The sequence below is a fragment of the Podarcis raffonei genome, chromosome 1 (genome assembly GCF_027172205.1).
Source record: "Podarcis raffonei isolate rPodRaf1 chromosome 1, rPodRaf1.pri, whole genome shotgun sequence".
In the NCBI taxonomy this organism is placed as follows: Eukaryota; Metazoa; Chordata; class Lepidosauria; order Squamata; family Lacertidae; genus Podarcis; species Podarcis raffonei.
The window spans coordinates 79,854,336-79,882,050 of record NC_070602.1 but is presented as its reverse complement, the minus strand read 5'-3'; the positions used below and the strand labels follow the sequence as shown (position 1 = coordinate 79,882,050).

Genomic DNA, 27,715 nt, shown 5'->3' with positions numbered 1-27,715 from the left:
CAGCATATGACATCTCATCATTCAGAGAAAAGAAGCCCTTTAAAAGAGTGCACAGTCTTTTCCTTCAGATGCATATACACCCACCCTTTCTTCCTTTCACTGTATGGCAGCTCATTCGGGACCTCTGTTAACAACTTTTACTTCCAGGTTCAAAGGGAGATGTACAAAATAGGGAAAGCATGGTATCAGACATAAATTTTATTATAAATAGGAAACAATGAAACACTGGGAGTTGGAAAAACGTTCAAGGCAATCTGCTGGTATAAGGCATCTGTGGAGACATCGTGAATGAATCTGTTTTCTGTAAAGCCAGTACTTATTTATGCAAATAGGCATCCAACCAGAGCTCTCCAGAATCCTTCAGGGAACTGCAGTAAGAGAAAGGGTGGGGTGGGAGAAAACTAATTAAGTGTTGTGGAAAAGAAAGGGTAAGATGCCCAAGATACAATCAAGTTAAATAGAGAGGCAGGAATCTGGGTAAAGATCAAGAAAGCAGAAATCTATAACTCAGCAGTAGTCAACCTTTTTTTGCCACTAGAGCTGTATGCAATTCCCCACCTGGCCATGAGCCAGTGATGAGCCAGCTACAAGAATGGTGAAAGGGGGTGTGGCGGCTACTTATTTTAATTTCAAAATTTACAAATCACCCTGTATTTAAAAAATACCTGAGGGATGTACAGGAATAGAAAGCACCACAAGTAATAAAAAACAAAGTTGGGAACCACGAAAGCAACCAGAATTAAATGCTGCAGAAACGACTAATTCAGGAAGGCCTGGGAAAAGGCTGCTGAAACAATGAAAACGATGCTTCCAAGTCATACTTTGTTGTGCTATTTCTGGAAATGCACCTTTTCTTTTAAAACAGTTGAGCAGTTTGTGCGGTGGCTGCTGGCCAGCCCCTGCCAATTGCTACCAGTTGTGTCTTCTGCGGGGGGAGGCAGCCCTCTGCCACTGAGGGTGCTGCAGAAACAGAAATGGGTGCCCCAGTGTTTTGTCAAAACTTGGGAGACACTGGAGCAGACTGGAGCATTCTGGAAGCATTACAGCATTCTCCATCTGACTCGACAGCAGTGGCTTGGCAAAATATCTGCAAAAGCAGTGCCAGTAAAAATTTAATGAGAGCAGCGGGATGCTAAAAACTGCTTGGCTAGTCTGATCATGCCACTGGTTTATCCACCCCTGCAGAAAATGAGAGTAAGCTGCCTTATCTTCCCACTGCACATCTGTATCTTTATGCCACATTTCTCCTTTGATACATACCGTAAAATATCTGCAAAGGCTGTCAGCAGGGGCTTGCACTTGTATTCAATGCCATGTTTGGCACACAGAGACTTCACCAGAGGGACCACCTTCCAGTAGTTGTGCCGGGGCATCGTAGGGAAGAGACTGGCGGGGGAAACCAAAACAATTCTGCCTCAAGTTCTGCTAATCACATTTGGTGTAGAAATCACAGACAAGGCAGTCATCCAGAAAACCGAACAATAGAAAAATTGCTTCACATGCTCGACGTTTGTTCTTCCTACAGAGAATCACACAGCATGAAAAGCATTCCTAGTATGTGTTGGCTTGGATCCAAAGAAGTTTCACACAACTGGCTCAGCATGTCTACTTGCACAAGGCAACGCGCTGATTTCTCTTGTGTTCCCTTTCCCAGTGTAGCCTCTCCCACCACGTCTTGATTCACACTATTCCAGAGAGTCCTGCATCCCTAGGGAGTTGCTTTTCAAGGGGCAGTAGGGTAAGAGCCAGAAAAGCCCCATTGTGTGAGCAGGGTTTCACTCACCTACATACAACCCAGAGAAAGCACTTCTTTGCAGTCCATACTTACTGGTGTTCAATCTGGAAATTCAAGTGCCCAGTAAACCAGTCGTTGAACCAGGAATGATCAACGTTACATGTCGCCTGGAGCTGAAATAACAAGTGGGTGGATGTTGAAGCACTTGACAGCTTTCTCTCTCTCCTGGTATGAAGGCTATGGGTTGCATTCAGCCAAGTCATTGTGCAAGTAGAAGAACTTCTACTCAATGCAAAAGAACTTTCTCTCCCCCCACCACATCCCTCCCAATGCGCCCCGAGTTCCCCCTCAACCCTCAAGAGCAGATTTGGCAGTGGGGTACAGAGGGAGAAAGGGGCAGGGAAATGCTGTTGTGTGAGCAGAAGTTTTGCTTGCGCAACGACCTTGTTGGATTCAACCCTAAGTTACTACCAAATCCCAACTACCAAATAGTTAGCAAAGTAGACTAGATGTCAGCACTACATTCTTGCAATCCTCACATTACCAAAGAGCCTACAGTGGGTCCCATGTCTGCCATGTTGCCCATTCCCCACTCATGAGAACTGAAATTTGCTAAGGCTGACATTAAGGAGGAAGGATTACCGTTCCCAGGATACTTTGGGGGAAGTCATGGGTTTTAAATGTGCATTGGATGTGCTTTAATGTATGATGTGAATCTGCCCAGTCTGGTGACACCTGGAAGGACCATGGATTCCCCATCCCCAGAATCAACTTGCTCCTTGTTGCTCTCTCCTGCTTCTTTACTGCCCCCATCTACTCACTGAAAGAACTGCATCTTTGCTGCATCTCCAGCTCCCATGATTCCCTAGTCGAGTCCACTAAGCAGCAGTGGAGAACCTGTGACCCCACCAGATGTTGTTGAACTACAACTCCCATGAGCCTTAGCCAGCATGGACAGTGCTAATGACAGTCCAGCAGCATCTGAACGGCTACAAGACGCCACCCCTGCGCTAATGCCTCCTTATCTGAACTCATGTCTGCTTTTCCTCCAGTTTCCTGATAAACATCCAGGGCAGCATCTTGGTCAACTTGAATTAGAACCCAGAATGATCTTTTGAGAGGATATAGAGCAGTCCCATGTATAGCCATACAGTTGCTAGAGTAAAAAAAAAAAATTACCTGGATGGACACCCAGTCCAAATTCTTGTCATAATCTATAGTCATGGGTATGTGATTCATTTGGGAGACCCAGACAAACCAGGAGCTTTCCAACATCCTGCATGGGGAAATAGAGTAGTAATACAGTAGAAAGCGTAATTCACTAATCCAATCATATTGGGAAAATGCTTTTTTTTTTAAGCCTTGTGTGAAATCTGGTGTCTTGCACAAAAATCTGAGTCCCTGAAAACATCACACTCATTTTTCTGTGTTTTCAAACTGAACTGAAAAGGTGGCTTTCACATTATTTTATTTATAAAGCCACAAGCAGAAAAAACTAAAAGTGAATAGACGGTCCCATAGCAGCAAGCAAACCTTTCCCATCTCTGCTCAACTCATAATTGCAATGCAGCTCTGAACTCTCTTCCCATTCTGTCATTTTTAGGAAAGACAATCTTCAGCAGATAATGTGAGCAACTCAGCAGAAAACATTGCAAGCAGAACTTCCTGACCCCGCCCTCCAAAATAAGGCACAGTCAGACACAGAAAAGGGTTCATCACCAGAGGAATGGAATCCAATCAGCCCTGCTGGCATCCTTGGCTATTTTAAATGTTGGGCTGAGCTTACTAAGCTCTCTCAGAGTCTCAGTATTTAACTTTTTACTTGTAATATGCCAAGAGAAAGCCATTTCTTTTAGAAAATTACAGTAACTTACAGCCAACTTTGAAAATTCATTTTAATCAAAGGACCAGATAGGAAACATAATATTCAATAAAACAAGGCGTTTGCAGGCTTTTTCAATGGTGTTTCAAATATATGCAATTTCACTTAAACCCACAGTGCCTTGGAACATAAATTAGGAGTTGCCTGTATACAAAACAAAAGGTTTGGGGTGTGTGTGTCATATGTTTGTTTAGCTTGCCTTGTGGCCTCAGTGCACATAGGGACAGCTTCAAAAATAAGGAGCATCTTGTGCACATTTGTATTTCAATAAAGGCCTATCTTTTCACTGGGAGCCTGCATCCTTATCCTGGGTGCCTGGGAAGGATACCTCCTGTCTAGGAACCTCTTTTTGAATTTCTCCAACACCAGTTCTGGGGATGCTTCTAATACTTGTCTTGCTATTTTGCAGACTTCTTGTAGGACTGAAGTCCACAAAGGGTTGAATTTTGGGGCATTTCCACCACAGAAATATAGATGGCCAACCAAGCCAGCTGAAGTTGGTCATGGTGAAGTCCAATTCAACTAAAAGGATAAGTCAGCCAACGCAAGCTCAAGTCCCATTGCTTTCACTAAGGCAGCTTTGAGTAAATTTAGTTGAATCGGGAGGGGTTTTGTGCTGTACAATACCTGACCAAGAAGAAGAATATAAGAAGACTCTTTATTTCTAGAAAACACCCATAGACGATGAAGAATCGGATGAAGAAGCTCAGCATGCAGGCAATATCCTAACAAAAGGAAGAAGCTGTCAGAATGGAGAAAGCTTAGTTCACATTGTTATTGTCCCCTACGATCCTTTACCCCAGAGGTGCAACAGAAAGTTTTGCTGATAGGCCTTGTGGTTGAAACAAGACTGTGATTGAAGTACTCAAGCTAACATAACATAATGTCATTTAACCAATGTTGAGCAGAAACTGCTTTTTTTTTGTTTAAAGAAACTTTATCAATTTTTAAAATAAAGATAAATATAGATGAAATACAAACATCATAAAAAATATTGATACAAAAAGAAAACAAAGGAGAATGAGAATAGATAGAATGGAGGGGAAGGAAAGGGAAGATAATACCCTACATTAATTCATGCAATGTATCCTTTTATAATCACAATCCAAGGCATTGAGATATCTCTTTATCCCAATCTTCTAAAATATATCCTCCCCACAAACTTAATTGAATTATTGGGGGTCTATTGTCTATACAGTATATATAGACAGGGTCTATTGTCAAAAGTACAGTGGTACCTGGGGTTAAGAACTTAATTTGTTCTGGAGGCCCGTTCTTAACCTGAAACTGTTCTTAACCTGAGGTACCACTTTAGCTAATGGGGCCTCCCACCGCCACGCGATTTCTGTTCTCATCCTGAAGCAAAGTTCTTAACCCGAGGTACTATTTTTGGGTTAGCAGAGTCTGTAACCTGAAGCATCTGTAACCCAAGGTACCACTGTATAGACCAAATAGCATAAAAATGATCTTATTTAGATTCTCCTCTACTCACTTTTCTTTGAAATGTGAGATGCACAGAGAGAGCTAGATCCCACAGTCTACCATACCAATAATCAACTGAAGGATGTGAGCAAGATTTCCATTGACTAACTATTGAGTTTCTTGACATTGTTAGTAACAGAAAGACCAGTGTCTTATAAGATACTCTGGGATTTGTATTCCTTTCTATTGAAAGCAAGGGCAAGACTGGATCTAGCATTAGTGATTGCTCTATAATTTGAGAGATAATGGTAATAATATTTTTTTATTTATATGCTGCTCATCTGACTGGGATGCTCCAGCCATTCTGAGCGGCTACCAACAAAATATTAAAACACAAAATGCCTCAGAACACCCAAGAAGCCAGCCAGCCAGGAATAGGAGTGAGGGCTCTTCTGTTGCTTCATCTGTAACTCAGATAATGCAATACTTACCACCCAGTAATTCTTCTTGAAAGCAATGTAGAAGGTGTGATATTGGAAGAAGGTAGGGAACAACAGTGGAGGCAATGCTGATGAAGATAGCAAAAGAAAGATGCCTTAGCCACATAATTAAAATACAAAATATGTAAAATAAACCAGATGTACTGGGAAGAAGATAGTGCAAGCGGATAATTTAGGTGTGGCTACTGAAGAATGCCTTAAGTTTCACTACAGTTAAAAGTAACAGGGTACAGGATATTATGGACTGTGGGCTGGATCTGGACTAACAGTTCTCGCAGAGATCAAAGCGGCTTAAACTTAGTCAATACTAACTTGTCCCATTGATTTGAATGGAACTAAGCCACCACTAATTTAGTCTGGATCCAACCATATGATCCCATTAACTGGGAAGACGAACTCATTCCCTTGCTCTGGCACAGGGATTCCCCTACAGTCTGTCCTGTGCTTCCAAGCTCCACTGTAGCATAATGGTGGCCTACAAGGTGTTAGGGTCCAGGTATGGCATGCAAATACACATTACAGGGGTGAAACACTGCTCTGGCAGGAACTTCTATCAACAGGGAATATGAGAATGCTGTGGAGTGACGGTTCAAGTAGAACAGAGGTGCACAGCACTGTACACCTGCTGGGCACAGGGTTTTTGCAGATGTAGCCGCTACACACTATCATGTGCCCATGACTACGATGGTATCATTATAATTCACCATAAGCCAACGGACTCCACTAACTCCCATGGCATTGCAGGAAGTTAGTCATACTTCCATATGAACCTACCCAGACCCTGAATTATCTTCTGAGGCCCTCCTTCGTTTGCCTCCTCCTTGAGAAGTCCGGAGGGTGGCAACACAAGAACGGGCCTTCTCTGCAGTGGCTCCCCATCTGTGGAATGCTCTCCCCAGGGAAGTTCACCTGGCGCCTTCATTTTACACCTTTAGGCGCCAGGCAAAAAACATTCCTTTTTAACCAGGCCTTTGGTTGACCTGATTGACATCCCGATACCCTTTTAAAATGTGGCTCTTTTAGGGGGGGTGTTACTGGGTTATTGTTTTTATTTTTATTTTATATATTGTGATCTTTTCTTACCGTATACCCAGCAGCCCTGAGACTGCTGGGTATAGGGTGGTATATAAATTCAAACAAGAACAACAACACTTACTGAAGGAGAAGTACTTGTGCTGGTGGTTGTAAGGCATATACTTTGTCTTCTTTACCCCAAGCTGTGAAAGCAAATCAGTCACATTCTGATAAAAATGGCCCTACAGAAGGGGGAGCCTGCAACTCCTCGTATGTTGCCGTCCTGTAATTTTCATTGCCATTGGCCATATTGACTGGGGCTGATAAGAGCTGGAGTCCGGTCGGAGCTAAACAATACAAACTGAGAGCATTTGCAGATGATCTAGTACTTACATTGCAAGAGCCAGAAGCTAGTACGAAAAGAGTTTTGGAAATAATCCAAGAGTTTGGTCAATTGGCAGGATTTAAACTGAATAAGTCAAAAACAAAGGTATTGGAGAAAAATCTAACACAGATTGAAAAAGAAAGGTTTCAGAATGAGACGGGGTTGACTGTGGTTAAAAAAGTGAAATATTTGGGTATAAATATGACAGCTAGGAATGTGAATTTATTTAAAGATAATTATGAAAAAACTTGGACAGAAGTGAAAAAAGATTTGGAGATTTGGTCAAATCTTAAGCTTTCCTTGTTAGGTCGAATTGCAGTTATAAAGATGAATGTATTGCCAAGAATGTTGTTTTTGTTTCAAGCATTGCAAATAATGGATAAAATGGACTGTTTCAAGAAGTGGCAAAAAGACATATCTAAATTTGTCTGGCAGGGCAAAAAGCCCAGAATTAAATTTAAGATATTAACGGACTCAAAGGAAAGAGGGGGGTTTGCCCTGCCAGATTTTAAACTGTACTATGAAGCGGCAGCTTTCTGCTGGCTGAAAGAATGGCTGCTTCTTGAAAACACAGACATTTTGGATTTGGAAGGTTTTAATAATATTTTTGGGTGGCATGCATACTTGTGGTATGACAAGGTTAAAGCACACAAAAGTTTTAAAAACCATATTGTCAGAAAAGCATTATTAAATGTTTGGGTCAGATATAAAGATTTGCTGGAAAATAAAACTCCAAGGTGGCTGTCGCCAATGGAAGCGAAGGCAGTTAAAAAGTTAAACATGGAGTCTAAGTGGCCAAGATATTGGGAAATTTTGGAAAAGGAAGGGGACAAACTGAGATTGCAGAGTTTTGAGAAATTAAAAGGGAAGGTGAGAGATTGGTTGCACTATCATCAAATAAATGAAGCGTTTAAAGTGGACAGTAAAATTGGCTTTCAGGTGGAAAAATCAAAATTGGAGACAGAACTGTTAGAACCCAGTACTAAGAATTTGTCAAAAATGTATAATTTGCTGCTGAAATGGAATACAGAAGATGAAACGGTTAAATCAGCTATGATTAAATGGGCTCAGGACATTGGTCATAATATTTTGTTTGCTGATTGGGAAAAGTTGTGGACCACCGGGATGAAATTTACGGCATGTAATGCCTTAAGAGAAAATATTATGAAAATGATTTATAGGTGGTACATAACCCCAGTCAAGCTTGCAAAGATTTACCATTTGCCTGACAATAAATGTTGGAAATGTAAAGAAAAGGAAGGTACATTTTTTCACCTTTGGTGGACGTGCCCGAAGATTAAGGCATTCTGGGAAATGATCTATAATGAACTTAAAAAGGTATTTAAATATACTTTCACCAAGAAACCAGAGGCCTTTCTCTTAGGTATTGTCGGCCAAGGGGTGTTAAAGACAGATACAACTTTTTTTATGTATGCTACAACAGCAGCTAGAATACTCATTGCGAAGTACTGGAAGACGCAAGATCTACCCACACTGGAAGAATGGCAGATGAAGGTGATAGACTACATGGGTCTGGCAGAAATGACGAGCAGAATCCGAAACCAGGGAAGAGAAACAGCGCAAGAAGAATGGAAAAAATTCAAGGACTATTTAAAGAAATATCATAAAGTTAATGAAAGTTAGAATGATGATGGATTGAAAGTAAATGGTTACTATTAGTAATGGTTAAGACAAGGAGAATAAGGAAGGTTAGCTTAAACTTAAATTAAAATAAGGGAAGATTTGCTGAGTAATTGATAAGAATTTGGAATGCAGAAAAGGGAGGCATGAGGAAGTCGGGGAAGGAAGGTATAAGAAATTAGGATATGAAATGGTACATGTTTTTTTGTTTTGTTTTTGTTTTTGTTTTTGTTTTTGTATGTTTATGTATGTTATGTTTATATGGAAAAATTCTTGAATAAAAATATTATAAAAAAAAAAAAAGATAAGAGCTGGAGTCCAACAACATGTGAATGGCCATAAGTTCCCCATCCCAGCCATACAGGCACCTTGCCACTTCCCTGAATGCAACCATATCATTATTACATACATAGACTTCTTGCCAGTCAACATAAATTTAGTTCCCTGGATTCCCAACCCCACCCCAAAATATTAAGTGGCATGTATTATTTGTTGGTGTGGGTTTTTTTTAAGGTAGAAATCTGGCGACCACACATACAGCTACACTACAAATAGGTAGCGCATAGGAACAAATAGGAAGCATTCATTGTTTTCTGAAGGGCATGAGAGCAACATGAAACTTGCCTCCACAGAGAGGGTCTTCCCCAAAGCAAACAAGGCAGGGTGCATGTCGATGTCCGGGTCCTTGCTGTGGCAATTGGGTTTTGCGTGATGTTGTGAGTGCAGGAGAGTCCACCAGTTGGCCGATGCCCCCTGTTGAAAGGAAGGTCAGAGAAGAAGTCAAATCTACAGCACAGCTAAAGGTAAAAAACCAAGGAGATCACTGCACTGTAGATTTTGTTGATATTTTCACCCCCTCCCATTGCAAGAATCTCCTGATCTGATGTTTTGAGAAAGGAGGGGGCGGAAACTGCTCTTCTACTCTTCCGCTCCTGACTGACTGACTCTGTGTGGAGACAGTCTTATCTATGTAGTGACTAGATGGCTGAGTGGGAGATGTTACACTCATGCAAGCCAGTAGTTCTTTAGTTTGTAGTAGCTATCAGAAATAAAAGGAGTTATGCTTCACAGCTAGCTTCCGCGTTATTTATACTCTGCATGAGTCTGGTGCTCACAATGCACAGCTGTGAGTCCAGTGCACTGAGACCTGTTTTCCAGGATTGGAAGGCCTCTGAAAGTGCTCCAGTCGCCTAGCCCAGTCAGGGAAGAACCAGTTATTGAGCCCAGTTGCTGCACATCGGCTGAAAGGCGTACTGACAGATTTAGGCCACATTAAGAGTCAGTCCCTCTTCGTAGGAAGTCCTAGGAACTCTGGTCCTGTCGAGGGGAGCAGGGAGACTAATAAGAGGATTCTAGGCACCTTTGCTGCAGCACACAGGGTTCATTTAGACAGCAGTGAGGAACGTGTGGTCCTTCTGATGCTGTTGGAACTGCAATTCCCCTGAGTTCCAGCCAGCACAGCCAATGGTCAGGGAAGGGGGCAGTGGTAGCCCAGTAACAGCTGAAGGCCAAAAGTTCCCCATCCCGGCTTTAGGGGAAGCCAAGACAGTTCCTCTGGTATAAAACTGATTTGTTTGTAGTATATATGCACCCACCATGCAATGGGAGGGCTGTGGGAAGGCTTTTGGGAACAAAAATCCACAAAGAACTAGAACGTTTCCCCCCCCCCCACACACCTTTTAGTGTATTATGCACATTGTCCAAAAATATGGTAGCTTGATTTTCAGATAATCAATCCAGATCTCTTACCCTTCCCACCCCTCTCAAAAAAATAAAAGTTTTCAAAAACAAGTACTTACAAGAAGATGGCACATCACAAATTTGTGAAGCAGGTGGTTCCACTTGGGCTTCTGGAAGACGGAAAGGTGCCCCAAATCATGTTGGAACCATGAAGCCTGGATCTGGAAGGCAAAGGAGATTGCTTAGAACAATGGCCTGCCTATCATTTGAAGAGCTTTTGGGGTCGCTTCTGCATCATTTAATTCAAAAGAAGCCATCATGTCATTGCATGTGGTAGCTCTAGAGTAATCTGTGTGCCATGCATACTACTTGGGTAAATGCAGGCATGAATTTCTGAATAATACCCATACAACTCATAAATTGCCGAGGATAAACAAACGTCTCGCTGCAAAGGACTGGCATTGCACCCATTAACGCTGGGAGCGACAAAAATCCCAGTGATAAAGATGACCTCCAGAATGAGCACTGGCTTCACCAGGGTAGTAGAAGATGACCAAGGAAGCTGGTTTCAGGTGCTTAGAACAGAAGGCCAGCCTTTGGCTTTATTCACGGAGCAAAACAACTTACGTGGGACATTGTGCAAAGTGCCACAGAGACAGTGAAGGGCAGTAAAGAGGTTCCAAAATACAAGAAGTTGAGCCAGGACGCAGCATCCAAGAGCAGGATGTGAAGGAACACCGCCATGAAAAAGTAAGTGTTGGGCTTCAGGAGTCCCATCTTCTCTATAGTGGTGCGCAGCTCACGGAAGTCCATGATGAGTGATTCCTGTGTAGAAGAAATTTAAAAATGACAGCTGCCTCTACTCTAGGAAATGTTGGGGTAGCCTGTGCTCTTAGGAGCAGCAAGGGGAGGGTGTGACCAGAGTTTTAATGTCTAATTCTGCTCAGGGCTTCTCCCCTTCTATCAGCCCGTTGCCACCATTTACAGGTTCAGACCAGCGCATGGCATCCTCCTTTAAGCACTCCAGAATGCACATAACATGTACGGAGGGAAAGCTTACTTCTTCTTGGGTTCACATCTCATACCCAGGGGTTAGAAGAGACTTACATTTTTGCTGGGTCCCAAACTGGATTGATCTGGTGCCAACTCCCCAATCAGTAGCGGGTTCAAATACTTCTTCACCAATGACTTGTTGACATGGAAAGCTTCAAAGGCATCCTACAAGTCCACAGAGGGAAAAGAAGGGAAGGCAAAACCAATACCAGGAAATATTGAGTGAGGCCACTGTGCGCCCTGCTCCCTGGTGCTGTTACCAGCCCCCCAATTTCTCTGGCAATGTTCCTCTTAAAGGAATGTGGGGTTTATCGAAAGTAAAACAACAGATGAGGAGTTTGTGGGATAATTGGCAGATGGGTGGTGTGTATTGAGCTCATCCTCAACCATCTGTTGAGGATGCCCTAGCTCTGGACGTCCTGCACTGAGCAGGGAGTTGGACTACACAAGCCTACAAGACACACACACACACACACACACACACACAATGTGATTCTATGAAAAGGAAACTCAATCATGAAACAGCGGAAAGTTGACGGAAGTAAAAATATTAGAACAAAGGAAGCTCTCTTACACTGATGGTCTGATTCAGTTGGTTAGAACATGGTGCTGGTAACACCAAGGTTGCAGGTTCGATCCCCGATGGAACAACTGTATATTCCTGCATTGCAGGGGGTTGGACTAGATGATCCTCAGGGTCCTTTCCAACTCTATGATTCTATGAATTCTATGAGATCCTTAGTCCATTTAGCTCAGCAGAGCCAACTCATTCTAGCTTTGCTCCCATTCTTTTCCCTGCAGAGTTCTACAAGGACAACAGTAATGGAGGAGGAGGAGGAGGAAGTTGACAAACCTGGACCAGCTGCAGGAAAGAAAGGCAGGCTGGGGGCAACTGGCTGGGGGCAGACTTAGACTGGTAGGCCAGTGCACTAGCTGCTCTAATGGGCCAGCACTTACAGATTGCTTCCCACTGAAAATCCTGAAGCAATTTACACACATTAAACAATATAAAGTAACTGTACAAAACAAATGTGCAATTACTTTTAATAAATTGTACTAAATAAAATGAATTTAACAATACAATACAATATCACTGGCTGTTGCCCAAATGCCCAGGAAAACAAAAATGTATTTGCCTGGCGGCAAAGTAGTAAGAAGCTGGGTGCAGCGCAGGCCTCCCAAGGGAAAGCACTCCCCCTATGAGAACTAACCTCTGAATAGACAGGCATAGGATTGCGCAGTTGAGTTTCATGCGCAATAACATGTATAAATAGCTCTAGGTTACCGTTTGCTTTTATTGAAGGCTCAGTCATTTCGAAATATCAGTAAACATCTTGTTGTGCAAAAGGAATTTGTCATAGTGCATTTCAAGTTCTGTCGTTACGCAGGTGTGAAAAACTGGAAGAGGGCAAAGCAGGGATTTCCACTTCTCCACATTCCCCCCCATCCAAAAAAGATGAAGATGCAGCTTCAAGGTGGGTGTTTCGGGTGAATAATCTTCCTTTGGGGCTAGCAATTCATTGCAAAACTTGCAAAAACGATGACAGCTATCAGGCAAGGTATGCATGAACCTATCATTTGAATGCAGTTAATGAGCATCTACAAATATGAGCAGGCGAAAGAGACGCTAAAAGAACTAGAGTTGAACTCATGGGAAGGAATAGGGCAGTCTGGAATAGGGAACCTGTTCTTCAAATAAAAACAGTGGAAAAAATAAAGGGATGAATAGCTAGAAGGAAAGATTGAGAAATATATTAAAAATTTGGACTGGGAGGAACAGTAGAAACGCTGATATCTATTAATTAGCTCAAAAGTAAATGGCTGAAATCATGAGACAGAGACATTTGGAATTACACCTGACTGTCCTATGCTGCCTATACTCTTGTTTAAATTCCATGTTTATTGAAACTGCTGAGATCAGGATGTTTACTGCTTTACTTTGAGTCAGGCGGGCTAAAGCACAGAATGAGCTCAGGCTTACAAAAGAGATTAAAATTAATTTTTAGAGCTTTATTTGGCTATGTTTGAAACACGAGGAAGAACAAGCAAGTAGCAGGTCTTCTGCACGGAGAAATGCTATTGAGTGACAGAGAGAAGGCAGAAATGCTCAACATCTACTTTGCCTCTGTCTTTACCCAAAAGTAAAGCAGTGCCCAACCTGGTAATAACAAAATAAATTATAAAAGGATGGAGCTGCAGCTCAAGATAGGAAGAGAGAACTTTGGGCTACTTTAAATGAATTCAAATCCCCAGGGCCTGATGAGCTGCATACAAGGGTACTAAAGGAGCTTGTGGATGCAATCCCAGAGCCTCTGCCTATAATCTTTCAGAATTATCAGAAGTCCCTGCTGACTGAAGGCAGGCAAATATTATTCCCCATCTTCAAAAGGCAGGGGGGCAGGGAGAGAAGACCCAGAGAAGACCACTGAGTTTGACAGCGATAGCAGGGAAGGTCCTTGAACATATAATTAAATGGTCAGTCTGTGAGTGCTTAGAAAAGGATGCTGTGATTACCAAGAAGCAACACAGGATTAGTTCTTCGAAATGGGATTAACACAATCCCATTTGTGTAATGGGAAATTAGTCATGGACATGGACGAGCATTTCCCCAGTCTAATCATTGTGCTTTCAACTCAATCCTTAGTTTATGAAAGGGACAAATTAGTAGAGGCATTATAAATCTCGCCTCCTCTGCAATTCATAGGCAAGTAAATTAGAAAAGGATGCTGTGATGGTGATGATGATTACAATTGTGTGCAGAGGAGGGCAACCAAGATGATAAAGGGTCTGGAAACCAAGCCTTATGTGGAATGGTTGAGGGAGTTGGGTACGTTTAGCCAGAAGAAGAGGAGTCTGAGAGGAGAAATGATAGCCCCCTTCAAATATCTAAAGGGCTGTTACATTGAAGATGAAGCAAGCTTGTTTTCTCTTGCTCTGGAGAGTAGGACCTGAAGCAATGGATTCAAGTTGAAAGGAGATTCCAACTAAACTTACTGATGGGAAGAGATGCTTGACTCCCTTCGAAGGTGGTGGACTCTCCTTCCTTGGAGGTTTCTAAGCAGAGGTGGGATGGCGAACTGCCATGGATGCTGTAGCTGAGATTCCTACATAGCGGGGGGTTGGACTAGATGACTCTCGGGGGTCCCTTCTAAAACTACAATTTTATGAACGGGAAACTTGCTCAATTTTATTTATATGGTTTTCTCCCTTACTCTCTTCTTCCTTTTTTTCCATTTTCCTGTTCACTTTTAGTATGTTATCATCATCTTTTATATGCTGTTACTACTGAAATGCAATGCAAAGTTATGTGTGTATGTGTGTGTATACACACTTATGTTTCCAGGCTGGCAGCATAAACCTCAAGATGGTGTTGAACTCCAGCTTCCCTCAGCCAGCACAGCCAGCGGAGAAGGATGGTGGGAGCTGGAGTCCAACTTCATCTGAAGGGGCACAGAGATGCTACAAGTTATATTTTTTGCATTTCTCACACCTCTCTTTAAATTCTTTATTGATGGTTTCACTGTTTCTTTTTCCTAAAATGCAACACACACCCTGCACCAAATCCCCTTCTTCCAGCCAAAATACATTTAGGAGACCAAAATACCGTATTTTTCGCCCTATAGGACGCACTTTTCCCCCTCCAAAAATGAAGGGGAAATGTGTGTGCGTCCTATGGGGCGAATGCAGGCTTTCGCTGAAGCCTGGAGAGCGAGAGGGGTCGGTGCGCAAGCCTGGAGATCAAGAGGCGGGAAGTCGCGCCGTCTCCCCAGGGTTGCAGAGAGCTGCCTGTTCTGGGGGCTGGGGTTGGGGGAAGCCCACGCCTGGGGGGGGGATCAATTTTTCCCCCTTTATTTCCCCCCCCAAAAAAACTAGGTGCGCTCTATGGGCCGGTGCGCCTTATAGGGCGAAAAATATGGTAGTCTGTTCCAGAGGAGGCATATGGTTGGCTGGAGTCCCTAAGTTAGTGGAACTCAAGTCCCATCGATTTCAATGGGAACCATGCCCATATTCCCCTTAAACCCAAACTCAGAAATGAAAAAAGCAGAAGGTAGCAGGGAATAAAAGGGAGAAAGCCCTTTGCGAGAGGCTTAATAATGCAGCTTATAAACCATACATTTGAAGCACTCCCCCACCCCCAAAGGATCCTGGAAACTGTAGTTTAGCCCTCACAGAGCTACAATTCCCATTACCCTGAACAAAGTACTGTTTCCAGGATTGGGGGGGGGGCTTTAAATGTATGGTGTGTATGCAGCCTTTGATAGTCTCACACTTCCTTATAGAAAAATGAGTTCTTACAAGTCAGTGCTTGCCACAACAAAAAGAAAAAACTTTGGAAGTGGCTTGGGAAATACCTCCACAGGTTTGGTGGAGGCCAGTGGGTGCCCTGACTAACTGACAGATTATTTTGGGGCGGGGACAGGGGTTGGAACTAAAGCAAATAAATAAAAAACAATTCTATACAAAGTTGTTGTTTGGGCTTAAAAAAAAACCTTTCTAGTAAGACTGTGGTTCTCAAAACCTGGCTGATGTAGCTTGAGAAAACTTTGGCATTAGGAACCATTTGGATTCTTCCTTGAAATAATTTCTGGAATGTGGTAGTCACGGGGGCACGGGGGAGGTAGAGAGAACAAACTGGATTGTGCTTGTGGCAGGATTAATTTGCAGAGCATTTTAAGTGCTGAGCAGCCACTCCTGCTGTGAAGAATGGTGACGTGGGAGCCTATTGTTAGAGAGGGCGAGGAAGGCAGCTGCTTTAGGGGGCGTTGTTGAAAGTTAGGAAATTGTCCATTATTTTGGTTTTGCAAAATTTGTTAACACTTCAGGGAGCTTTGGTGCGTGCTTTATGCAGGGAGATTACTTCAAGTTGTATTTCTAGATCCTGTTGGACACAACCCAACTACAAATTAAGAGTAAATTACAAGGCTGCTGAACTCTAGTTTTTTGACAAGGAAAAGAGAAAATACCCAATTTCATGTTAGCTTGCTCCAGGGTCATTAGGATCATGTCCTTTGAAACAACATGCATGACTCACAACTGCAATTTGCAGCATCATTCCAGGACTCATTTTCAGCAGAGCAAAAGAGCTTCCTCTAGCCCTAAAATGCTATAGAATGTGTTGCACTTCAGATGTTCAGATGTTCAGATGCTGCAGCTCAGCATCCCTAGCCAAGGTGGGTAAGGCTGAAGGGAGTTAGGAGTCCACCACATCTGGAGGGTGACAGCAGTGTGGCCAACGCCCAGAGCCCCACTCGTTATGGGGCCACAAAAGTTCTCCTTTATAGGCAGTCTGCCATGTCTTTATCTCAGCAGCATTGCAGGCAAGCAATCCTCTCCTCATAAAAATGCAATCTGAGGGCCATCTGCTCCCTGTTAAACCAACCTCATCCACATCAGTAGCGAATATCAGCAGACATAATTGCCCAAGCAGCATCATGGGACAACGGAAAACCAAGTATGCCTAGATCTAAACGACAACTCCCAAACAGAATTCTCACATTACTGCTCAACTAGTGGGCAGATTTAAGCAAACAGTACAGTCTAAAGGCAGATTCATATTTGATATTTAATCTTTGACTAAAATGGGAGATACTGAGATGATGCCCTTTAAAAGGGCTGCAAAGATGGATCCATGCATCTTGAGGGAAACATTGGTTCAACAGAGCTGCTGACTTTGAGGTCAGGAGTATGTTTCGATTATACAATCACCCTCAGGAAAAATGTACAGCTTTGGCAGCCTATCAATTTATTCATAAATATAATATTCTAGGCATTTACAACAATTTATGCTTATGACCTCACATTATTCTCACTGTATCTGCAACTTTTGCATCAGGTGAGAAGTCATTTTAAAAGTTCAAAATGATATATATATTACGTATAATCTGTGTTTTTCTATGTTACAAGGATGCATAATAGAATTTAGGACTGATTTCTCCTCAGCATGAAACTGGGATAATTTTTAATTACAGTGCCTTGATTAAGGAATTTACTGCCAACGAGATAGTACTTTGATTAGGTTACTAATTACTAGGTTACTAATTACTAAATGATTTATTACCATACCATACTGTTATTTATCGACGAACGGACTATCAGCCGTTCACCATATGTCCCTCAGACCTTAATCTGAGGCGCTCAGATTCAGAACAGAGCAGAACAGAGGAATGCGGGAGCGACTGACATGCAATTTCACCGGGCAGCTTAGTTATCTCTCCTCCATCACCTCCTTCACACTTTTCACACGACCCCCAAGCCGCATCTCACCGTCACGTCCTCCCCAAAGTGGCTCATCAGGATCCGGGAGCCCCCGGGGTGTCTCTGGCAGAAGCTGCGGACGTCGTACACTTTCCTGCCGACCACCAGCCAATTCTCTCGCCCCGGGGCTCCTTGCTTGGTGTGGGCCTGGATTTCGTCCCAGGTGAAGAGCCGCGTGGCCGAAGAGGGCGGCCGGTGCGGGACCAATTCCACGTTGGACTTCTGCTGCGGAGCCATCCCGTTCTCCGACGCCACCTGCTCAGCAGCCTCCCGCCCGCGCCGCCAAGCGCAACTCAGCCATGCCGCTTCTCCCGCGGCGGTAAGGGGTAAGGAGGCCCGGCCTCCTCCACGTGCGATTGGCTCGTTGCTCCGTCGGACATGCCCCCTGAACCCGACTATTGGCTGGCAGCGAACAAGCCCGGAGGCGGTTTTGTGGCAGAGCGGAGGAAGACTTGGCGCCGTTTGCAAGTCGTGGGGTGTGCGCGGGCGCGCCTTCCTTCTGGTTGCAGCCCTAGAGCGAGTCCCGCTGCGGGTTTTGAGGAGACGCCAGCGAACTCCGGCCGCTGAAGGTCCGGCCTTGGGTTCTCTTTGCCAGGCGAAGCCGGGCTCGAGTCCTGCCTGGCCCTGGCGATAAAAACGCAGCCTCAATCGAGGGGCGACGAGATGCACATTCGGGTGCGAGCGGCTCTGGGCCAGCGCCTTGCCCAGAGGAGATAGCCGCGGCCTCTGCCCCGGGCTAAGCTTTTCTCCCAGGACGGGGTGCCTGGGCGTAAACCCTCCCCCCCACAGATCAAGTAAAACAATAGAAATACTTAATTGACCAGTCACGTTGGTTCTGCTCCCCCAATAACAAAAGTCCTGACCCCCCCACAACAACCTCCCACCCCTAACAAAAATCACCCTGGCAAGCTAAAGTCTAGCTGTTCACTTTCCCGCTCTTGGGGTGACACCAGGGATGATTGCTGCTCCCCAGCAAGTAAGCAAGAGGACCACCTCCTCTGCTCCCACTTCCTCACTACCAGAGCACGAAGCATGTGAGAGGATGCCACTGGGCCTTGCATGAAGGAGGAGGAGAAGACGATGGTGGGTGGGTGGGTGTTAGGCTATATACTTGAGTCCCTTCTAATTCCTGAATCCAGCAAGGATTCCATAGCCAGGCCAGCTTCTTGGTAGTGGCCCCCTAAGTATGGGCCATTAAGGTCACATAGGAAGTGGGTCTAAGCGGGGCAGGCCAATGCTGCAGGGCCATCCCGCCAATTGGCTGGTAGGGGCAAAGCTGAGTTGTGTGTGAGAGCTAGAAGCAGGCTGCAGGTCTGATAGAAATGAAGCATGGCTGTGGCTATGGGAGAAGCAAGACCTTATGCGGGTGTTAATGCTGTGAGCCTCTCCATTGTTGGCTCAGGTTGTACATACGTGTAAACCATGTATCACACCAAGTCTCTGCTGTTCCTCATTCCGAGGAAACTGAACCTCAGAAAAGTGGCTGGAGCTCCTGGTGTTTTGCACTGCGCAGAGACTGGGGTAGCGTGCAACACAATCAATGGCCACTTGTCATAATGGCTATATACTGCCTGGATTGTTGGGAGAGTGCTGCTGGGCTCGTGTTACTTGTGGGCTTCCCAAAGGCACATGATTAGCCAGGGTAGAAAGAACACTGATTGCCACACTAGCCAGAGATTAAGCAGATGGAACTGCATGCTCTCTTATGGGCCAGGTTTCACATAGGGCTTGTACAGCACTCTGTATGGAAGCCCCGGTAATCAGCTGAGCATCAGTGCTTACAAATGCTTGTCACCCCCATTTTGGCACAGCTATGCCCTTACTTATCCCGCACCTGACATCAGGTGTGGGGCAGATGGGTTTCGTGTGGCTGAAATGGCCTTGCTGGCAGTGGCGTGCAGTGAAATTTTTCATATGGGAACAGTTAGGGCCAGCCAGAGGAACCAGCTTGCGAGGGCAATTGGTGGGAGGCCAATGCACGCATGATGTCACACACATGAGCACTGCACCTCCCTCCCTAAGCTGGGCAGAAGCTTCCCGGGCTTTGGGAAGGAGGTGCCAGGGGAACATTGGGGGACTAGCCTAGTCCCCCTAGTCCACTGACCTCATGCCACTGCTTCCTGACCCAATGGGGAGGTCTGACAGGCCTAATTAGGCTCACAGTCAGGAGATTCCCCACCACTGGCCTAAAGGAGGAAGGTAAGTGACAAGTTACTGTCTCCTGTCTCCTGACAAGTTACTGTCTCCTGTCTCCTGACAAGTTACTGTCATCTGTCTCCTGAGAAATCTCTATGTGGGACAAGAAGCTACAGTTAGAACTGGATATGGAACAACTGATTGGTTCAAAATTGGGAAAGGAGTACGACAAGGCTGTATTTTATCCCCCTGCTTATTTAATTTATATGCAGAATACATCATGCGAAAGGCTGGGCTGGATGAATCCCAAGCTGGAATTAAGATTGCCGGAAGAAATATCAACAACCTCAGATATGCAGATGACACAACCTTGATGGCAGAAAGTGAGGAGGAATTAAAGAACCTTTTAATGAGGGTGAAAGAGGAGAGCGCAAAATATGGTCTGAGGCTCAACATCAAAAAAAACGAAGATCATGGCCACTGGTCCCATCACCTCCTGGCAAATAGAAGGGGAAGAAATGGAGGCAGTGAGAGATTTTACTTTCTTGGGCTCCATGATCACTGCAGATGGTGACAGCAGCCACAAAATTAAAAGACGCCTGCTTCTTGGGAGAAGGGCAATGACAGGCCTAGACAGCATCTTGAGAAGTAGAGACGTCACCTTGCCAACAAAGGTCTGTATAGTTAAAGCCATGGTTTTCCCAGTAGTGATGTATGGAAGTGAGAGCTGGACCATAAAGAAGGCTGATCGCCGAAGAATTGATGCTTTTGAATTATGGTGCTGGAGAAGACTCTTGAGAGTCCCATGGACTGCAAGAAGATCAAACGCATCCATTCTTAATGAAATCAGCCCTGAGTGCTCACTGGAAGGACAGATCGTGAAGCTGAGGCTCCAGTACTTTGGCCACCTCATAAGAAGAGAAGACTCCCTGGAGAAGACACTGATGCTGGGAAAGATGGAGGGCACAAGGAGAAGGGGGCGACAGAGGACGAGATGGTTGGATAGTGTTTTCGAGGTTACCAGCATGAGTTTGACCAAACTGCGGGAGGTAGTGGAGGACAGAGGTGCCTGGCGTGCTCTGGTCCATGGGGTCACGAAGAGTCGGACACGACTAAACGACTAAACAACAACAACAACAAGTGACAAGTTGAAAAGGTGGTGGTTGTTCCTTGCAGCTGCCACTTGCTTTCATGGGTGACAATCCAGAAGATGCTTTGTGCCACTGCCTCTCTGATTCGGACAGAAGGTGAGAAGAATGGTTTTACAGACTCCACTTCTTAACAAACTATTTAGGTTTTTTTCTGGGGGTACACAAGGCTACACAGTACTGGCACCTTTTTTTCCTAGAAGAAAAGCAATGTTCCAGTCTAATAGCACCATTGCTGTAGCTGTCACAATCATCTTCATCCATACTATGAAATGTTAGTTCCTTGACATTTGCTACAAGCAAAGGTACTGCAGACTCCTGACTTTTCTGCAAAAACGTGTTTCACACATTGTTTTGTACTTGCATGAGTAACTTTCAAAGATTTTCAGGAGGTGAAGGAATGCCAGTCATTACTGGCTCATAGATGCTTCCACTATGTTTCAGCTTCTCTGACCATGCAAGGGATCCAAGTATTTCCAATCTTCAGTATATAAAAGATTTCTTTTGCCACCATATCTCATGATCAACAAATAATAGGAAAGCTCCCGGAGAAGTGCCAAATGCAGGGCTTTGTCCAGTTCCAGCACATCCAGAGGCGGAGCTAGCTGCTCTGGCACCCGGAGCAGTGCACATGTTGTGCACCCTGGGACAGGGCTAGCCATTCCACATAGCTAATCCACACTTAATGCTTATTTCTTCATGAAGTCAAACCCTGTAACCTGACTTATGGAATACAGTAAGCCTGCAATTTACAGTACATGGTGGTTATGTTTCAGGGATCATACCTAAAGCCAAAGCCATGTATGGTCAAAACATGTTGGGTTCAGTGGCGGGTGGACGCCTGCTCCCTTTTTATTCATTTATTTATTTTTCCAAGCACATAAAGCTGAATGCACACAAGTTAAATGTGCATAAGTTACTGCATTCAAAATTGGATGTATATTTCCAGAATTAGGAGTGTAAAGAGGAAACACCCATTAGTAGTATATCTGCCACAAAATCCTGTTTTAATTGTGTAGGTGTTGGCAAGTTCAAAGCAAGCACTAATGCTACAGGGAAACAAAGGTGACACTGAAGGCACTTTTCAAGGTCAAATATCACTGGTAGGTGTGGGGAACCTCTGTCCCTCCAGATGTGGCTGAACTACAGCTCCCATCATCCCAGGCTGTAGTTCAGCAACATTTGAAGGGACAAAGGTTCCCTACACCTGCTGCATGGCTTGGGTTAGGCTACTTTCAGGAAAACTGTCACAGCTCTGAAGGTAATGAATCAATTTGGACATACAGTGGTACCTTGGTTTTCGAACATAATCTGTTTTGGAAGACTGAGTTCTAAAATGTATGAAAATTGCGAACTCAATACAGAAGCCTCAATATAGAAAACTCAGTACGAAAGCCGTATGGCATGTTCGACTTCCAAGGCATGTTCAAACGCTGGTTTACAGCGTTCAAAAACTGAAATGTTTGTCAATGGAGACGTTTGGAAACCGAGGTATCACTGTACTAAGGAATTTGTGCGCTACACTATTTTTGATGAGTGTAGAAAAAGCTTAGCCACCTCTGCTGTAAATACTATTAGCCAAACAGAAGTATGGGTGGTGCACAAGCAATTTTGTTAAATTATCCAAGGGTACAAAGTTCAAAAAATAAGGAAGCGTCTGATTACCATTTGCATGACGCAACTGTTAGGCAAACTGGGTTGGAGCACCTGATGGTATCACAGCCCCAGGCAGGAGTACAATTCAAATTATTTTTGAAATGGGTGTGTTGTATTTTCTTTCCCACTGACATGTCACTAGTTTCAGAAATGCAGCAGACACAGGATTTTTGCCCTGTCCAGAGCACTGATGAGACATCAGACCCATGCTTCCAGGCAGTGCTAAATTCTGAGTAACAACATCCATAAACGAAATGGGGAAACTTCAATGTAGCACCAAGAGAGCCAGTGTATGAGTCCCCGTCCGTCAGCGGTGGAGGCTGGGCGAGCAGAGGGTGAAGAGCACCCAACACGCCCCCCTCCTGCCTGACATATGAGTGCCTGCCTCGCATCAGCAAGGCCTAAGGACTGCAGAAGATGAAGAGCACCCTCCGCGCTCCATGCCCACCACCCCAGGCGCTGGTGGACGGCACTACGACCCTGCTTATAGGAGCCACAGGTGAGCACTGAGTGCAGAGTGGGGTCCAAAGGTGGAGAAACTACCCCAGAAGGTGCACAACATGCCCCCACCAGAGGTACTACCCCTTCCCTATCACTCCACACACCCCTTTAAATTTGCAAACATGAGTAAATTATATTGATTTATTTCAATGGGCCTGTTGTTGTTTAGTCGTGTCTGACTTTTTGTGACCCCATGGACCAGAGCACGTCAAACTCATGCTGGTAGCTTTGAGAACACTATCCAACCATCTCGTCCTCTGTCGTCCCCTTCTCCTTGCGCCCTCCATCTTTCCCAACATCAGGGTCTTTTCCAGGGAGTCTTCTCTTCTCATGAGGTGGCCAAAGTATTGGAGCCTCAGCTTCACAATCTCTTCTTCCAGTGAGCAGTCAGGGCTGATTTCCTTAAGAATGGATAGGTTTGATCTTCTTGCAGTCCATGGGACTCTCGAGTCTCCTCCAGCACCATAATTATAAAGTATCAATTCTTCAGCGATCAGCCTTCTTTATGGTCCAGCTTTCACTTCCATACATCACTACTGGGAAAACCATAGCTTTTACTATACGGACCTTTGTTGGCAAGGTGATGTCTCTACTTTTTAAGATGCTGTCTAAGTTTGTCATTGCTTTTCTCCCAAGAAGCAGGCATCTTTTAATTCCGTGGCTGCTGTCACCATCTGCAGTGATGATGGAGCCCAAGAAAGTAAAATCACTGCCTCTATTTCTTCCCCTTCTATTTGCCAGGAGGTGATGGGACCAGTGGCCATGATCTTCGTTTTTTTGATGTTGAGCTTCAGACCATATTTTGTGCTCTCCTCTTTCACCCTCAATAAAAGGTTCTTTAATTCCTCCTCGCTTTCTGCCATCAAGGTTGTGTCATCTGCATATCTGAGGTTGTTGATATTTCTTCCGGCAGTCTTAATTCCAGCTTGAGATTCATCCAGCCCAGCCTTTCGCATGATGAATTCTGCATATAAGTTAAATAAGCAGGGAGACAATATACAGCCTACTCTTGAGTAAAATCTAGTTGAATACCACCTTTGTCCATGAGACCAGAGCTACTGATGCTCTTATCAGGTTCTGTGATTTCTGAAGTATTCTGAACACACCAAGTTTCTCAGCTGCTCAGTGATGTAGGCAAAAGTCAGAAGTTATTCCCTCAAAAGACAAGGGAGATAACCTTTTGTTTTAAAAAAGCTGAACTGCTCTCCAGCTGTGTTTCACCATTACCACCAGGGATCCGGGTAGGACTTTCTACAGTTCCAGGAAACTGACCATCTATGCTGTCTACTCATAGTTAGATGAGATCATGGTGATATCCTTGTTCAATTAGGATCGTAGTAGCTAGGTTTTGGAGTCATTGGGCTCTTTTTTGCGTTTAGTATTTCTGTTGAACCTTGTTGCTCTTTTCCTTATACTCTTATTTACGTTTCATAATTGGATAGTGTCCCTGCCTTCTAATTTGTTGGTTTGAAGGTGCTTATTTTGTAGAACTGATGCATGGATGCAGAAATCTGCTGAGCAGTGCATGCACCTTTTTAAAAAAAGTGTTCACCCAGGAATTGCACAGCAGCGCACATCTGGGAATTCCCAATTCAATGCAAGTTTGCACGAAGCACACTTTATGTCCAATGCTAAAATGACAGGCATTTCCCATTCCAAACAGGAAAATGGGAGAAATCAGTATCATAAAATATAGTGAAATCAACAGAAGAAAATGATGCAGGGAGATCTGGAGAAACAATTTTCAGTTTCCAAGTTTTCCACTATTGCAAATTATCATTGTTTTCTAGTATATTATGTTCAGACAAACTGTCCATATGCTTTAAAATATTGCTGCACTTTACACTTTTGTATTGGTTTCCAAAAATGCTGTTTGTTGCTTTTCTGATCAGTGCTATAAAGTCTTCAACAGCTTCCATGTCTTGCCTATGTGTGTCCTGAACCCAGTTGAGAGATCTATTCCACAGTAATCAGATAAAGGCTTCAGACATAAACTTGTGCAGACATACTCTATAATTGTATTGCTAATCTTCCAATAATGCATGCACTGATGTCCCTCAGACTAAGATAGGCAAAGTGTTTGCCTCTAATTCTTAAAAAGACATGTGCAAAACTCCCACAGCCTTAATATTCTACTTTTAAACTGCTCTGTGTTCTAGGCTATTTTGATTTAGCATACATTGCTTGATCAAAGACAACATTCAGACTTTATGACTTCTTAATCTGGACATCACTTTGTGCCCAAGAGACACCAACACGACAAAAGCATCAGCTGTAGGAAGATACTTGACATTTTCCTGGCATCACATAATAATAATAATAATAATAATAATAATAATAATAATAATAATTATTATTATTTATTATTTATACCCCGCCCATCTGGCTGGGCCTCCCCAGCCACTCTGGGCGGCTTCCATAGAAACCAAAAATACAGTAAAATATCACACGTTAAAAACTTCCCTGAACAGGGCTGCCTTAAGATGTCTTCTGAATGTCAGGTAGTTGTTTATCGCTTTGACATCTGCTGGAAGGGCGTTCCACAGGGCAGGCGCCACTACCGAGAAGGCCCTCTGCCTGGTTCCCTGTAGCTTTGCTTCTCGCAATGAGGGAACCGCCAGAAGGCCCTCGGCGCTGGACCTCAGCGTTAACATTAACAGACGTCACAGTCTGAAACATACAGGCTTTCCCAGAAATTCAAAACAACCTTTTCACAACTTGGGGAAACAGCCACATCACCCTCAGAACTTATATAAATGCACTGAAGTTTTTATACAGCTTCAGTATGAGTCCCAAGAATGTGTCATATTCTGTGGCAAAAAAAAAAAAAGGGTGTAGTAGAATCACATCTTGCCTGCACACCCCAACATGATGACTAGAGATATAGCAATGTGGTGAAAGGCCACAACTTTGATGCATATTTAATTAAGGAGCTACAGCAAATGAAATAAACCAACATGAAGCTCTCCTGCTGTGGGCATATCTAACTTTCAGAGGCAAAGGAGATAGATGCTCTGTCTCTTGGGCAATACCCTGGCTTGAAACCCAGCACCTGCATCCACAGGGCCAAACATTGGCTCAAATGTAGATTTGGGGAGCATTTGCTAAGTTTGGTAACTAGTTGTTTTTTTAATGCACATCAAACCAAAACATAACACACACTCTCAGAGTTTTAAATCTAAGCAAATAAAATATGTGATTAAGTACAATACCCTTCTTGTTAACGGATATAAATTTTGTCACATTAAAGTGTTTTAAAATCTTCATGAATATTAATAAAAATACATTGGTTCTGACAGCACAGGATTAGACCAGGATGATCAGCAGCTGATTATGTAAACAAACCACTACCATTGGATGGGTGTTCAATGGTGCAAAACTGTTGCATGTTGTTTTGATCTCTTTACATCTAGTTGACAAAGGAATTTTTAGATGTATGAGAATCCCTCATTTGACAATGTCTGTATAAAGTTTTAGAATATATGAGCTGTGCAGACACTTTTATAAAAAGAGTCAGGGCAATATATACTGAATAGTAAGCCAAATTGATAGTAAATAATGTCCTGACTGAGAACTGCAAAATAATGAAAGGAATGAGACAATGCTGCCCCTTGTCACCCTTGTTATTTATATTAGTTTTCGAATTATTGGCACAAAGAATAAGATATAATCAGTAAATTAAAGGTATGAGTGGTACAGAGACAATATAAATTAAATGCATTCGCAGACGACATGGTGTTATCTGTAGAAGAACCAATAGAGTCAATCCTGAAAGTATTACAAGAGATTTAAAAATTTGCAAATGTAGTAGGTCTTCAGAATAATAAAGACAAAACCAAACTCTTGGTAAAAATGTGAATGATGAGAGTAAAAATCAATTAAAAGATGTGTCAGGACTAAAGATTGAAAGGAAGGTCAAGTATCTAGGTGTATGGTTAACAGCAAATAATATAAATCTGTAAAAAGATATTTAAAAACCTGGGAAGATACTAATTTTGAAATTTGGAACAGAATGAAACTTTTACTGTTAGGTAGAGTGTCGACTATAAAAATGAATGTATTACCAAGAATGTTATTTTTGTTTCAATCAGTTCCAGTGATTGGCAATACAGATTGTTTCAATGTATGGCAAAAAGATATTTCTAAATATATCTGGCAAGAGAAAAAAACAAGAATAAAATATAAAATACTGATAGATGTAAAAGAGAGAAGAGGTTTCTGCCTGCTGGATATGAGATTATATTATGAAGCATCTTGTCTTTGTTGGTTGATGACATTGGAGAATTCACATATCTTAGATTTAGAAGGTCATGATAATATTTTTGGTTGGCACACTTTTCTGTGGTATGAAAAGGTGAAAGTACACAAAGAATTTACAAATCATATAATCAGGAAAAAATGTATAGAGTGTGGGATAAATATAAAAACTTATTGGAGACAAAAACACCTCTTTGGTTCTCACCATTGGAAGCCATAGCAGTAAAGAAGAAGAATATGATAGAAGGTGGGACAGCTTATAGAAATTTATTAAAACAAGAGGGAGGAGAGTTTAAATTTAAAGAATTTAATTATTTATCAGGAAAGTTAACAACATGGATACAATATCATCTTTTGAGTTAAGTATTTAAGAAAGATAAGAAACAAGGGTTTGGGGAACAAATATCACAAATGGAGAGAGATCTGTTGGAATGTAATGTAGTAAGGTCT

At 43.3% G+C, this 27,715-nt stretch overlaps 1 protein-coding gene across 2 annotated transcripts; it reads right to left on the bottom strand.

Annotated features, from left to right (window-relative positions):
• Window positions 1–183: 183 nt before the first annotated feature.
• LOC128417692 (acyl-CoA (8-3)-desaturase-like) lies at window positions 184–17,959 on the bottom strand. Of its 2 annotated transcripts, none has more exons than XM_053396708.1 (12): window positions 17,577–17,959; window positions 11,367–11,477; window positions 10,887–11,084; window positions 10,379–10,480; window positions 9,204–9,332; window positions 6,696–6,756; window positions 5,531–5,607; window positions 4,245–4,342; window positions 2,915–3,011; window positions 1,829–1,908; window positions 1,261–1,386; window positions 184–368 (listed from the first exon to the last, which is right to left on the bottom strand). In XM_053396708.1, exons 1-12 carry the CDS (start codon window positions 17,802–17,804, stop codon window positions 317–319), a joined length of 1,359 nt encoding a protein of 452 aa, XP_053252683.1. In that variant the 5' UTR covers window positions 17,805–17,959; the 3' UTR covers window positions 184–316. The 2 variants fall into 2 exon arrangements, with proteins under 2 accessions (XP_053252683.1, XP_053252693.1); XM_053396718.1 differs by lacking the exon at window positions 17,577–17,959 and adding an exon at window positions 17,376–17,398.
• Between the last annotated feature and the right edge of the window lie 9,756 nt (window positions 17,960–27,715).